This window comes from Sinocyclocheilus rhinocerous, unplaced genomic scaffold, assembly GCF_001515625.1.
Source record: "Sinocyclocheilus rhinocerous isolate Xijiao unplaced genomic scaffold, SAMN03320098_v1.1 scaffold30, whole genome shotgun sequence".
In the NCBI taxonomy this organism is placed as follows: Eukaryota; Metazoa; Chordata; class Actinopteri; order Cypriniformes; family Cyprinidae; genus Sinocyclocheilus; species Sinocyclocheilus rhinocerous.
In genome coordinates this window covers 2706466-2721208 of record NW_015657838.1, presented here as the reverse complement: position 1 = coordinate 2721208, position 14743 = coordinate 2706466, and the positions used below count along the sequence as shown (strand labels likewise).

General features: G+C 35.5%; 1 protein-coding gene across 1 annotated transcript; it reads right to left on the bottom strand.

Annotated features, from left to right (window-relative positions):
* Window positions 1-2184: 2184 nt before the first annotated feature.
* cfap91 (cilia and flagella associated protein 91) lies at window positions 2185-14419 on the bottom strand. Its single transcript, XM_016529656.1, is given in 15 exon segments — window positions 2185-2381; window positions 4806-4897; window positions 5881-6029; window positions 6815-7036; window positions 8874-9020; window positions 9110-9186; window positions 10039-10059; window positions 10560-10742; window positions 11453-11637; window positions 11758-11814; window positions 11949-12020; window positions 13486-13566; window positions 13568-13620; window positions 14105-14181; window positions 14332-14419. Coding segments are annotated over 15 exon segments (1701 nt in total).
* Between the last annotated feature and the right edge of the window lie 324 nt (window positions 14420-14743).

Below are 14743 nucleotides of genomic sequence, written 5' to 3'. Positions count from 1 at the left end.
TCACTGATGTCACTGCAGCTGTTGGCAGTTCCAGATAGCTCCGCCCTTGCGCCATAGCTCGTGACCGGAAGAGTAGAGGAGTCGTTTTGAGGGGGAGGGGAGGTTAATGTTTTTGATTAAAGATTACGAGGGCACGTGAATTTGTAAAAAAATAATGAAGTGCACGGATAAATTATTTATAATAAACACTACAGTATTCCATTAAAAAATAAGAATTTTCAATTTTGATTTCATGGTGACTTTAAGGCTATTGCATAAAGTACTATATAAATAAACATGACGTGACTGGACTTTACTGAAGTACCGAACTGCAGAGCTCGTGTAAACATCCACATAGCTGTAATCAGATGCGTTGTAAACTGCTGCTTTCGCACCGCTGTCCGTTTCTGTTGTGTTTATTTCGTTATTGAGAGGAATGCGCGCAGTATATATTTACATATTCATCCAAACGCCGCTCAGCAGCCTCAGGTTCGGCTGCGTTTGCTCTGAACTGAAGCGCTGTCTTCTTCTCTTTAATTGCATCAGGAGAGCTGAATTACAGTTGTGTGCTACAGCGCCACACTGGTCAAACCGCGTTATTGCAGGCTCTTACATTAGGGCATATGAGATCAAACGACCACTCGACAACAAAAATATTTGTCGACAATTTTTTATTGTCGACGTTGTCGATAATGTCGACTAATCGTTTCAGCCCTACTGGACACTGGGTCAAAAAGACATCTAGCCAAAACATTTCTTCTTTATAGATTTATTCTTATTCTAGGAGTAAAATAAAACACAGTACACCCATGTTTTTGCTAAAAACAAACAGCTATACACCCCGACATTCTATTCTAAAACACAACGTTCATACAAAGAGTAACTTCATTAAAGGGGTCATATGATGCTAAAGGCGGGGCATAGAGGAGAAACAATGTACAGTATGTGGAAAATAATGTGTTTTTTTAACCTTAAACCGCATAAACACATTTCATTACACCAAATACACAAAATAATGTTCTTTTTAGCAACATCATATGACCCCTTTAACGTTTCAGTAGCTCTGTTTATGTTGGAATTAACATTTTAAGAGGGTATTACAACTAATATGTTCAGAACATAAAACTGAGCATCTAACATTGTTCGGCTTTCAGTCTGTGTGTTTTTTGGTGACACGCAAAGCTTGAAGGTTTTCTTTTCTTTTTTTTTTTACTTTTCATATAGCTAGCAGAACTACACAAACTATCCAATTTAGCCTGACTTGCAAGTTACTTCATATCAGTGCACAGCGCTCTCAAAAACAAATTTGGTTTGGTCATGGCATTCAGTCAAATATTTCTGAATAGTGACCGTTCATCCAGGTCATTCTGTATAACTGAGCATAGTGGGGATACTTCCATGTCTCTCGTGTGGTCTGCCATCTCTCTCACTTTTCATACAAATGCAAGCAAGAGATCTCATCTCAAAGCTGTTACAGACAGTAATATGCACGGCCTTGGAAGACTTCAGCATTAATTTTATGATAAACATAAAAAGCTTTGGTCAGTTAAAAGCTAAGAAGTCTCTAGTTAAAAAAAAAAAGTTTGGAAAATCAGTTAACCAGAAGAGACACAAATGTCTGAATGAGAAAGAACTTAAATGGATAGTCAAAAATAAAAGTTATATCATCATTTACTCATCCATCTCATCTCATCCATCATCATGTTATTCCAATCCTGTATGGCTTTCTTTCTTCAGTGTAACACACACACACACACACACACACAGATATTTTGAAGAATGCTGGGAGCCAAACATTAGCTTACTTCCATTGTATGGAGAGAAAAAAAATTTCTCAAAATACCTTCATTTATGTTCCACAGAAGAACCTTAAAGAGTTTTGGAATGACATAAGGGTGAGTAAATTACGGCGGTAAAGTTAGTTTGACGTTTGACATTCATTAGACATTCGGGTTTTTTGCCAATTAAACTCTTTGCAGCTTTTATGTTTTGAGCCCAAACTAACTCAGATATTGCCCTCCTCGCTATAGACGCCAATGCCGTGCTTGTTTTCCTAATTTCCTGATCAAAAGAGCAGACCGTCTGAAAGTCGAGAGGGAAGGGAAATAAAAGAAAGAACAACCAATCACAGGTGGGACAAAATGAATGGAGTATTATGCAATTTGTTTATAGAAAAGTATGCAACTACTGCTACAGCAGTATAGCCTAGTGTTTATAAGCCAACAATGCTCTTGGGGTCACAGTTCTGGGAACAGCCTCCTCTACTTGGCTGAGTCTGTCATTCAGGACTGCTGAGGAGGCTCTGTCTGAGGGAGATGGGGGCTGGGAGACCGCAGAAGATCCAGGGCTGCTTCTGATGATTGAACGAACTGCTTGCAGATGCCTTCTCTGGCTCTGGCGAACTAAAAGAGAGGAACGAAGAGTAAATTTTTAAAGTGGTTTTCAATTGGTGGGCCAATATTGGGCCGCATGTCTGTTCTGACAGAGTAAAAACACTTCTAAACGCAGAAATTTAATAAATTCTTACGGAAATTGATATGCATGGATGGAGACTTGGGGGCACTTCAGAAGTTACATTACTGGTAAAAACATAAAGATACTTATGATAGTGCCACCTTGAGTTGAGCAGGTGTTTATGTGCCACCATGTTTGGGGCAATTTACATTACAATTTACAATACTTTTATGTCAGAAAAAGAATGGGTACAGAAATAGGGTTAAATGTAACAGACATTGTGTTTTAGCACAAATTCATCTTTCACTTGGTAAAAGCAGCCAAATCTGACAGATGCCAACATGGACAGGTTGTGTAACATGCCCTCATCTTCAAACCATGAACAAACGTTTAAGAAAATATGACTACATTACATTTGGGTTTACTTGGAACAAAGATATTGTTTATTCCAAAAAGTATTTTGCGTGAAGAATTACTGGTTGCATAAATTATATTAATTGTTTATAAATACTATTAAAGAAATACATTAATCAAAATTAATTAATTTCAGTGTTTGATATTGAGGACATTTTGTTTGCTTTTGTACAATAAACCATTTGTGTACTGTGTTGGGTCGCCACTTGATGTCCAATGGGTTCTAAATCAAAACCAGGTGAGAACCACTGTTAAATCATGTTTAATGCTGATGAAATCTAGTAAATACCTATGTTATGTGCTTTCAAGTAAAAGTCAGGCTCACGGCAGAGTGGGTGTTATGACAGTTTTGACACATTTTCATTTTGTTATCTGATGCTGGCCATTATCTGTCCTGCTGAACAGAGAAATGTCACACAAAGACACAATATTATTAAAAGTCTAATTGAATGACTCATTCCTGCCAGGATCTTAGTGGGAGACTCTGATAACTGTCACTGCTTTCATCTGCACCATTCATCAAATTAATTTTTGAACAATGAGCCTCAATTATTTAGAACTTCTTGTTGCTTCTTGTTCTTATGAAGGTTGACAGTCACGGATCATAATCTACTTTTAATGTATGGAAAGCTTTGTGTAACTTTGTTCTACTTTTATGTTCCACAGAAGAAATAACATCATACAGCATTGTAGGGCATGACAGTGAGCGAATGTACATTTTTGGTAAGATATCTCTTTATGCCAACAAATCATTCATTTAAATTTTGTTGTATGCAGGATAACTTCTTCTTTCATTCCCTGTGTAAAGTCATGCAGTCAAAGTCACCTGAGCAAGCTGTAGAGCTGAGACAGAGAGTTGTGTGTGCACATACTGCATTTGTATGAACAGGGTCTTTATTACACAGCAAATAATGGAGATATGGGGAATTAAAAACAGATCATGGGAAATAGTGAGGATAATTCATTCAATATATAACACAGGTCACATGACTCCCACTGTGATACATACACACACTGTACACGTCAAACTCACAGATCAAGCTTAACAAATAGGCCCTACTGGTAATGTGACAATTTATAGCATGAAAAGTTCTGCATGAGGCTTTTCAAATATTTTAAGACACTCTTGCAGTGCACAAGAGAAAGCAGAAAGATGTTTGCATGAATGTCACTATATATATATATAAACTGAAGTGCTGTTCGGAACTAGTCTAAGAAACTGTTCATTCCTGAATGAACTTTGTTCTCTATGTTTGTGTGATCTGTAACCTCAGAAAGCTTTTATGACACTCTTATATGCCTCGGTAATGGAAAAAAACGCACAATGTTTTCATCTACTTATATCCTCATTTCACTCAAAGATGAAATACTACACGTAATACTACAATTTACAGACTTAAAGCCAAGATTAATGTAATGTTTTTTTCTGCTGGCCCATTTCTACTAACCCTCCAATGTTTTACTTTTTAAATGAATTAAATAATCTTATATTTACATTATAATTTCCCATTTTAAACATATAACTTTTACATTTGTTATTTAATAATTAATATTTTATTTAATATTAATATGTAAAATGAATAATACTAATATAGATTTTAATTAATACAACTTATCAATCATTGTAAGTATAAATTCAAATGAATATTTACTTAATTTGTAGGTTGATTTCTCCAAACTGTTGCTCTGTTTGATGACAGTAGTGGTGTAGAAATGACACCATTTTAAATTTCTCCTCTCTTAATAAGCTTGGAATATATAACATGAGTTAAGTAAGCATCTCCATCTCTAGAAGAGCAACATGCTACATTATGCTCCTTAAATCCATTTGTGTTCCACAGAAAAACAACATTGTACTTCTTTTAAATATAAGTAGATAATAACATTAGGGATTAACTTGGCTTGGCCTGCAATAGCTTGGTATTTTACTGATTATCTGCCATTATTGAATAACCCACCTCTTTCTCTGACAGTAATCTTCTGCTCCTCAGGAATGAGGAATCTGTAGACGAGTTCTGCCACAATCGCTTCAGACTGCTGACTGTTCCTCCTGCACGTATACACAGACCGAGAAAGACACAACACAGGCCGATTAGAGCAGATTGATTCTGTTTGTGACAAAGGAAATGCTCTAAAACAGCCAATGCTGGCAGCCTCGCTGAAGGACACATAACAATGATCATTGTAACTAGGAAATACTACCTCATTAGTTTAGTTATATGCCTGCAAATACACAGTATAGGATTCTAGTGATTTCCTACGGTTGTGCTGTCGCATCTGACATCCGTAATTTAATATTTATTGAGGGAATGAATATATAGACAGATTTCAAACATATGTTATATTTCTTAGGATGTACAGTAGCTGTGTTTTTCTGCATTTTGCCTTGCAGGATAAATCGGTTCAAATGTTGCAAAGTTTTTAAACAGGCAGCGCACAATGGGTGGAAGTCGTCCTGTAGACAAATCTAAGCATGGCTTTGTGTATTTTATTTTCAAGACCTTCTAAAAGTGGAAGTGAGTCATCTTACATGCATTATTATATGGGACTTTACTATTTCATCAAAGTCTTTATTTTATATGGCCTGTCTTTACTAAATAAAGAGCATTATGAATGTATTGAGAGTTCAGGGTTATAATTACAGAAAGCATTCAAATTAACACAGTTTGGGGCTATTCTCGTGTGATTCAGACATCCTTGGCAGCTAAACAATAATCTTGAATCTAATAAAACCTCTGACGTACACAACTGTCAGTGACAAACATATCTTACAGCCTTTGAATGTCAGTACAGGGTTGATAGAATCTTTTCTACATGTTGAAATCCAACGGTGCATTTATATATTTTATCCCTCTTCTTCCGGAACATTAAGTTAAGTGTTTTATTTTGATAATTCAAAAAAATGTTGGCCTTGCTGATAAGTCTAGCATGATTTTAAGAGTTTGTGGTTAATCGTCAACAATAAACAATCTAGTTGTGAGATCTTCAAACTGGTTTAATTGAATGTCCCAGCATTCGAGACCAGGAACGTACATCTCCTCCATGGCATAGGTGATGTTGTTCAGCTCCTCAGCCTTGCGGTGAATCTCCTCTCTGGCCTGAGCATCAGCTGTCTGATTAATGGAGCCCAGGATGACATCCTCCAGGTACATGTCTACTGTGTCTTGATGCACCTTGACCACCTGATGCCAAATGAAATACAGACAAGAGATCTCAGATAGAAAAGGAAGATTGCAAAGATGCTGGTTGCAGTACAAAATGAATTCTTGCACAATTTGATTAGGGCACACATTTAAACAAATATAAGCTGAGTTTTGATTGCCTCGTGACATTATTGTAGAATTCTATGGCAATGTGCTTTACCAAAGAAAATAAACCATTTATTTACACTAACGTTCAGAAGGTCATTTTTTACTTTTTTAAAGAATTTGAAAGAAGTCTCTTGTGATAACCAAAGCTGCATCTATTTGATCAAAAATACAGTAAAAACAGTAATATTGTGAAATATTATTACAATTTAAAATAACTGTTTCTGTCCGAATATATTTTAAAATGTAATTTATTCCCGATATGACAAAGCTGAATTTTCAGCATCATTACTCCAGTCTTCAGTGTCACATGATCCTTCAGAAATCATTTTAATATGATGATTTGCTGCTCGTGAAACATTTCTTATTATTATCAACGTTGAAAACAGTTGTGCTGCCTAATATTTTTGTGGAAACCGACACATTTTTCATGATTCTTTGATGAACAAAAATGAAAAAGAACAGCATTTATTTAAAATAGAAGTGTTTTGTAACATGATAAATGTCTTTACTGTCACTTTTGGTCAATTTAACACATTCACTGCTGCATAAAATCATTAATTTTATAAATAAAAATCATCAAACTTTTGAATGGTAGTGTATGATTTTGTTAGGTAGAGACAAGAGCATATTTATTTTTGAATGGATGTTCTAGTGACCTGTTTAAATATCTCATCCTCCTCTCTGCGTCTCCTTTCCTCGATCTGCCGCCTTCCACTCTCCTCAGCCTCACGAATACGACGGTTTCTCTCAGCCAGTAGGGTGAAGGCATGGATTCGCCTTTCCTCCTGCAGCCGGAGCAACTCTTTAGATAGAAAGTCCAGCATGTCCACTATCACTCCTCCAGACAGGCCAGATATATAGGACTCAATCTGAGACACCTGAGAGAAAGACAGTGGGGAAAGGAATAAAAAGAATTTAATCAGTTTAATACATGAGATATTATAGCTCATTATAGTTCATTCTTACATTGTTTTGTTCAGTGATTTTTTTTATTTTTATTTAGACCACAAACAGTCACAGTTTTTAACCAGGCTCATACCATATTTTTTATTAGTATTTTTTTTTGTCCTGTATTGTTTTTAATGTTTTTTTTAAATGTTAAATAGATTTTTTTTTTTACATTTTTTCATTTAAAGGTGCAATAGGTGATTGTCTTCAGAAACATTTTTTGTTATGCTGGTTGAAAGTCTCTTCACATCCCGATAGCAATCATTAATTTTTATTTAGACCACAAACAGTCACAGTTTTTAACCAGGCTCATACCATATTTTTTATTAGTATTTTTTTTTGTCCTGTATTGTTTTTAATGTTTTTTTTAAATGTTAAATAGATTTTTGTTTTTACATTTTTTCATTTAAAGTCTCTTCGTTTAAGACAGGGGTCACCAAACTCGGTCCTGGAGGGCCGGTGTCCTGCAGAGTTTAGCTCCAACCCTAATCATACACACCTGAATTATCCAAGCAGGTGTGTTGAGGCAAGTTGGAGCTAAATTCTGCAGGACACCGGTACTCCGAGATAGGTGAGCCCTGCTTTAAGACATCAATGTAAGCATTGTTCCTTCCTTTTAAGTGAAACGCTATGCTGCACTTTTTTTTTTTTATACAAGTTATCAAATAATTAAATAAATAGTTTACCCAAAATTGAAAAATTTTAAATTACATCACTTGCTCACCAATGGATCCTCTGCAGTGAATGGGTGCCGTCAGAATGAGAGTCCAAACAGCTGATAAAAACATCACAATAATCCACAAGTAATCCACAATTAATGTCTTATGAGGTGAAAACCTGTGTGTTTGTAAGAAACAAATTTTTAAAAGAATCAAAACTTCAAATCATTGCTTCCGGCTAAAATTTGAGTCCTCTGTCCATAATATTGCTTTCTCGAGTGAAAAAGGTGTCTTATCTGAATCAGGAGAGAAATATGGACAGAACAAGCATCGTTTACAAGTGAAAACAGTAAGAAAAAAAAAACTTCTAAAATGTGGATGGATTTTGGTGTGGGGATGAACTTTTGTTCACTAGAAAATTTGACTTATGGATTAGCGACTCGTATTTTGGCTACAGTGACTGTTTACAGTTAAAATGCCTTAATGGTTGTTTTTTTACAGACAGGTTTTCACCTCATAAGACATTAATTGTGGATTATTGTGATGTTTTCATCAGATGTTTGGACTCTCATTCTGACGGCACCCATTCACTGCAGAAGTGATGAAATGCTAAATTTCCCTAAATCTGTTTGAACGAAGAAACAAACTCATCTACTGATGGCCTGAGGGTGAGTACCTTTTCAGCAGATTTTCATTTTTTGTGTGAACAGTTCCTTTAAAACCAAAATATGCCCCACAAACTGTTAAGATCAGACTGTAGTGATCAATGACTTTGTTAAAAATAGCTTACATTATTTTCATTATTTTTCACTAGGGGAAGGTTTTGAGTTCTGAAAATTACAGGGAAAAATATGAAAATGTTTTCATAATACATTGAACCGTTTCATTTCAAAACAGGAAAATCTGACTCTTCGTGATGTGACCCATGCTGAGAAGCAATGAAAAGATCAGTGGTACATGCTAAAGCAGAGCTGATGTTGTGAAAGCCTAAAAAAAATTATTTTGATTGTTCTGAGATAAGTATGCAGTTTTATCAGTCAAAGTTCACATGGTACAGCAGGTGTGTATTTTCCTTTCTTAAACATTTACTGTATGTCTCCGGTCTTACTCTTTCAGACTGGATGTCTCTCTGTCTCTGCAGGGCGAGTGTGACCTGTTTTTCCGCCTCCTTCTTGTCCTGTTCCTCCTTCTGCAGTGCGTGGGTGGTGCGCAGTTCTTGGATCAGTTCCAACCGTTTCTCTTTTCCGTCGAACATCTGCCAACCATCAGACATCATAATCCATTCACATCGGCGACTACACGAGCCATCGGTTAGAAAACCACGCTCCGCCCACTGAGCCTTACCTGATTCTGCGCGGATCTTCCTCTGAGCACTTTCTGCAGAAAGATAATGGCCAGTTCCCTTTCCTCATCTCCCTGTCATGGACACAACATTGATATCTCAGAATGATAGATGTGTCATACAAAAAGAATTCCAAAATAAATGATTCAGCGAAAGTCAATGTTCATACACGTGTGTATCATATAGTATCCTCAGATCACTTGAGAGCAGTGGTTCTTTTAGGACAGTCTTACTGTTGTGAAAAAGAATGCACTTTATAAAAGAGTAATTATTACAGAAATAATATAATTTAAAAGAATGTTTAAGAAATTGCAAGTTAATTGCAATTAACTGAAAATGTATTAGTTTAAATTTATTTACTGCAATTAGTTTTTGACTTTATATGTAATTTCATAACAACTTCTATTGTCTTTAAAACATGCTTAAAATGTACTGACTAATGTACCAACAAGAATTTATCGTAAGCTAAAACATTTTTTTTTGGTCATTTCTACTGAAACTTGCATGGCATGTATTTAAAAATATATTTGTAATTACTCATTTGTAATTATGAAGTTACAATTCAGTACATTTAAAGTGTATTATTTCCTTGAAAGGTACAGATATTCACTTTCAGTAGATGTTTAAGAAATTGCAAGTTAATTGCAATTAACTGAAAATGTATTAGTTTAAATTTATATTTACTGCAATTAGTTTTTGACTTTATATGTAATTTCATAACAACTTCTATTGTCTTTAAAACATATGTACCAACAAGAATTTATCGTAAGCTAAAACATATTTTTTTTGTCATTTCTACTGAAACTTGCATGGCGTGTATTTAAAAATATATTTGTAATTACTAATTTGTAATTATGAAGTTACAATTCAGTACATTTAAAGTGTATTATTTCCTTGAAAGGTACAGATATTCACTTTCAGTAAGAAAGACCTGCCTCCAGTTCTAACAGACCTGAGAAACACAGAGATATCACTGGTATTAGAAAAATAATTGGTTTTAGAAAACATTGTAATTGCTTAGAAAAAAACGAGGCACAACTCTCCTTAATAAGCAGAATGATTTGATTTGGAAGAGGAAAAAAAAAAGTTAAATATTATTTTCAAGCATTAGAATATTTAAAATATAATACAATGAAAAACAATAACAATTAAAATAAATTAACCAGTTTTTTTTTTCTGTTAAAGGCTTTTTTTATGTTTAAAAGTTTAAAAAGTTTATGTTTTTTTTTTTTCAGGAAAGACCATGATTTAGTTTCAAAAGAAGTAGAATAGGGTAAGGGATTTTAATGGATAACATTTTCAGAAAGAAAGAAAGAAAGATATTAGAATAAAATGTTATTTGCATATTAGTAAATATTTCAAAAATAAAAATTTACAAAAAATCATCAACAACAAACTTTACTGTATCCTGAATAGTCATAAGGAAAACAACTTCTGCAAACAGAAACAGACCTTCATACGTGCTGAGAAAGTGACTCTTGACCATGTTGCGGTTGGAATTTCGGTCCGAGGTCTGGCCAAACTGAGACAGAGGTGCGTATGTCTGAAACCCATAATCTGAGTAATCTTTTATAATATCACGTCTCTCCAGCTTTCCCTCCACATTCCTCCGTTTTGCCAGCAGCTTCCGCATTGCTGTGAGAAACAGGAAAACGATCGATAAAATTATGTCAGTTTTTACATGCTTATTATTTCATAAATCAGGATAATCCGACTTAAAACATGTACTGTATTATGGTTTAAACACAAATGTCCAGACAGCTCTTAATGCATGCTACGCTTCATTTAGTTCAAGATTTGAATAAGTGATTTATAGGAATGATGGCTTTTTTATCATGCCTCACAAACAAATTGAATAAAACACTGTAAGCACAGTTGTCTTTTCTTTGTGTATGTAATTGTGGTAAAGTGCATCATCAACATTTTTGGTCTGTTTGAAATATCTATATATGCTAAAGGTTATTTTGTCAATGTTTCATATTATTTATAATTTGACAAACTAAAGACAAAAAGAAGGAAAACCGCTGAGAGACCTCAAAGCTTCTTTTTTGTTGAAAACATATATAGGTGATTCTTCCGAAATTTGTGAAGATTTGGTGTGTGTCGTGTGTTTGCAATGCTTCATGTTTGAAAGACTGAAAACACTGGATCATGAGCTGCTCTCATACTGCAGGCAGCCCGCGGCCTGAAAACAAGCACTGTTAGTTCCAAAACATCTGTGTGAACACAAACGCTTCAAACATGCGAAGTTTGTGCAACATTGTCAAACTGTACAGGAGCTGACTGGATAAGGCACTGATGAGACACAATTATAATACATTATTATTGTATTTTGCGCTGTTTACCCCATGTGAGAGTGGCCAGTGTGAGCAGCTCAGTGGGGGCTGTCCCAGGACGAACCGCATAGTCTGGAGAAAAGGGGTCTGTCTGTGTCTCACTCTCCCGATAATCAGTCTGAACTCCCACGCTCCGCTGGAACGGAGTGGGGGAACGTTTTTCATCTCCATACGAAGCAGAAAGAAGGTCAGATCTGAGAAAAACATAGTGCAGAGACAGATGCAAAAAAAAAAAAATTGTAAGAAGGTTCAGTATTTGATAAATCATAGATATTGAATAGAACAATAAAAATAACAAGCACCACTTGACTTACTGTGACAAAGCAAATACAACATCAGGAGGAATCTGTTGAGTGAAAGGAATAAGAGGACTGAGAGAAAAAAGGTGAAGGAAAGTGAAAGAGAAAAATGTTATTCTAATTTGTACACTTTAACCGTTTTTTTTTTTTTTTCATTCTAAAACTTTTAGCTAATGAATTCGCACTCATTTTTATGTATGTCCTACCGTTTAAAAAACTTCCAGCGGTCTACTCCTGTCACATCTGCGTGGTTGGGTCTATGTATCTGAGACACAACCCTTACACAGACACAAGAATATAAAATATTATTGATTCATACGAAAATACAGCATACACTATCATTAAAAAAAGTCAGTACTTTTTTTTTGAAGAAATGCATTTATTTTATTTATATATTCAGCAATGGTTCATTAAAATGATCTAAAATTACAGTAAAGACATTTATAATGCTACAAAATATTTCTATCTAAAATAAATACTGTTCTTTTGAATTTTCTATTCATCAAACAATCCTGAAAAAAAGAAATTGCCATGGTATCCGCAAAAATATTAAGCAGCAGAGCCGTTTTGAACATTGATCAAAATAAGAAGATCCTTGAGCAGTAAATCAGCATATTAGAATGATTTCTGAAGGATCATGTGACACTGAAGACTGGAGTAATGATGCTGAAAATTCAGCTTTGCACAGGAATATATCACATTTTAAAATATATATACAAAACACTTATTTTTATTGTAATAATATTTCACAATATTACTGTGTTTACTGTATTTTTGTTTAGCCTTGGTGCAGAGAATAAGAGACAGAGAACAAGAGAACACGTTAAAATATCCCAACAAGAATCCACAAACAATAACGAAGAAATAAATCAAAGAAATAAAAGAGCTCAATCACTTGGTGGATAATATGTGAAGGAAATGTGCTTATAAACTGCAAAATGTCACAATGCAAAAATGGCGGTGATAAAAATAGACTTTATTTTCTTCATGCAAATCATTTCTTCTTTTTTCTTTTAATTTTAGTGTGAAAAGTGTCCTGGACATGTTTTTTTTTTTTGTGAGATTCACCCATCTAATATAATGTTTATTGTCTTTGGATTGTGTACAGAGTGGAAGACACCGAAAGGAAGAAGTAATGATTTCTAGATTAAGGATGGGTCACACAGGACTAAATTCAACACTTGCATTAATGGGGAAGCATGAAAATGGTATGTGTGATGAATGTGGTGTTTTTGAAACAGTAGAGCATGTGCTCTTTAAATGTCGTAAATATGAAGATCAGCATAACAGTCTTTTTAGCAATGTAAGGAACAGACCAGTGAGTGTCGTGGACCTTCTGGGAAAGGGTTTGAGTGATAGTCAGATGTTTAAGGTGGTTTTAAAATTTTTAGAGCTCACAGGATTAGACCACAGGATTTAGTGTTTGAGGATGAGGATCATGATGCTTCTGCCCATCTCGGAGGTTGAGGAGCACAGTGTGGAAGCTGGAGGAGCTGAACACGCAGCGCCAGCTGAAGCTTGGGCTCTGATCCTCTGGGGTGGGTGGGGCATTACACAAATATTTTATTTATTTATTTATTTATTTATTTATTTTTTTTCCTTCAGTACAGATTCATCACTCATGTGCGCAAGATATACAGTAGGTGGCGGTAATACTCCTAAGGAGTGAACGGCCATTGAACAAAAAGAAGAAGAAGAAGAAGAAGAAGATTGTGTACAGAGCGGGGACGTGGTGACTCTTACCCTGTCAGTCGCTGCAGGGCCTGTCTCTTCTGCTCCACATAGCCCTGCCAACGGCGATCAATGAACGCAGGCACAGGGTCAACGGGGGTGATGTGTCAGATTACTAAACATGGAGTTAAACTCTGGGACCTTCCGCTGTTAGAGACAAAACACAACTGTCTACTCTTTTGGTGCACTTATAATGTTAGAAGCACAGAACAAAATGTTTCTCCAGTTTACTTTCAAAAAAAGCATAGGCTACTTTCAATTTTCTTGGAAAGACACTTTAAGGAAAGTTTTCATAGTTAAATAAACGTTTATATCCAAATATGTAACGTTATATGTGTCATACACTGCAGATCCTCTTTTGGCCAGATGATATATTTTCTCTATGCCCAGTCACAAGACAGTCTTGAGTTCAACAAGCTTGAACTTAAGTTCGCAGTGGAAAACTACACTTGTGTCTTTGTGTTTTCCGGTCTCAAGTGAAGTAGCAGCACAATGCTGGTGACTGCAGGTCAAGGACTCGCAATAGCTACATAAATCTGCAACATCTGAAACATTATTAGCACGCGATGAGCTGTGCTGTGCTAACGTTAGTGTTTGTAGCTGTTTAGTGTTGTTTATTATCTCATCTTACCACTCGATCCACTGAGGCATGAGCTCGGAAGTTTTCCCTGGCGTGTTCCTCATCAGCTGACAATGTGTAGGCTGGGTCTAAAAACAGCACCATCATCCACAGTTTAATACAATAGCCTTTTTAAATCATAAATGACACAATATACTTTCTTATAATACCCGTGGGCTATGGTCAAATAGGTTAAACAATGATTTGCAACTGTACAGTATAGCGTATTCGTAACTCACCATACAAATAATCATAAGTCCTCTGTTGTCTGAATCCCCTATTGCCCTCATTTTTCTTGTGAAATGTTTGTGTCACAGAGACGCTCATATCTGCTGGTAACAGTTTGTGTTTTATTCGTCAGCGATTAGGGTAATTGGTTACCATGGAGATCGTAAACATCCGACCACGTCACTAGCGCTATCTCACCGCTAGGGAGCGCGCAAAACAAACCCATCCATAAACCGTTTCCAAAACGTTGTTTTTCCGCTCTGATTTTTATTTTATTTTTTTTATTCGTAATTAACAAAAGCTTTATGCAAACTCGTGTATGTATACATACTTTTGGAGGCCAGCTGTACTATGTCTCATGCACTTGCAGAGATACTGGAAGGTAAAGTGTGGCCTAGTCTTAAAAGTTAGACACCTAATTCT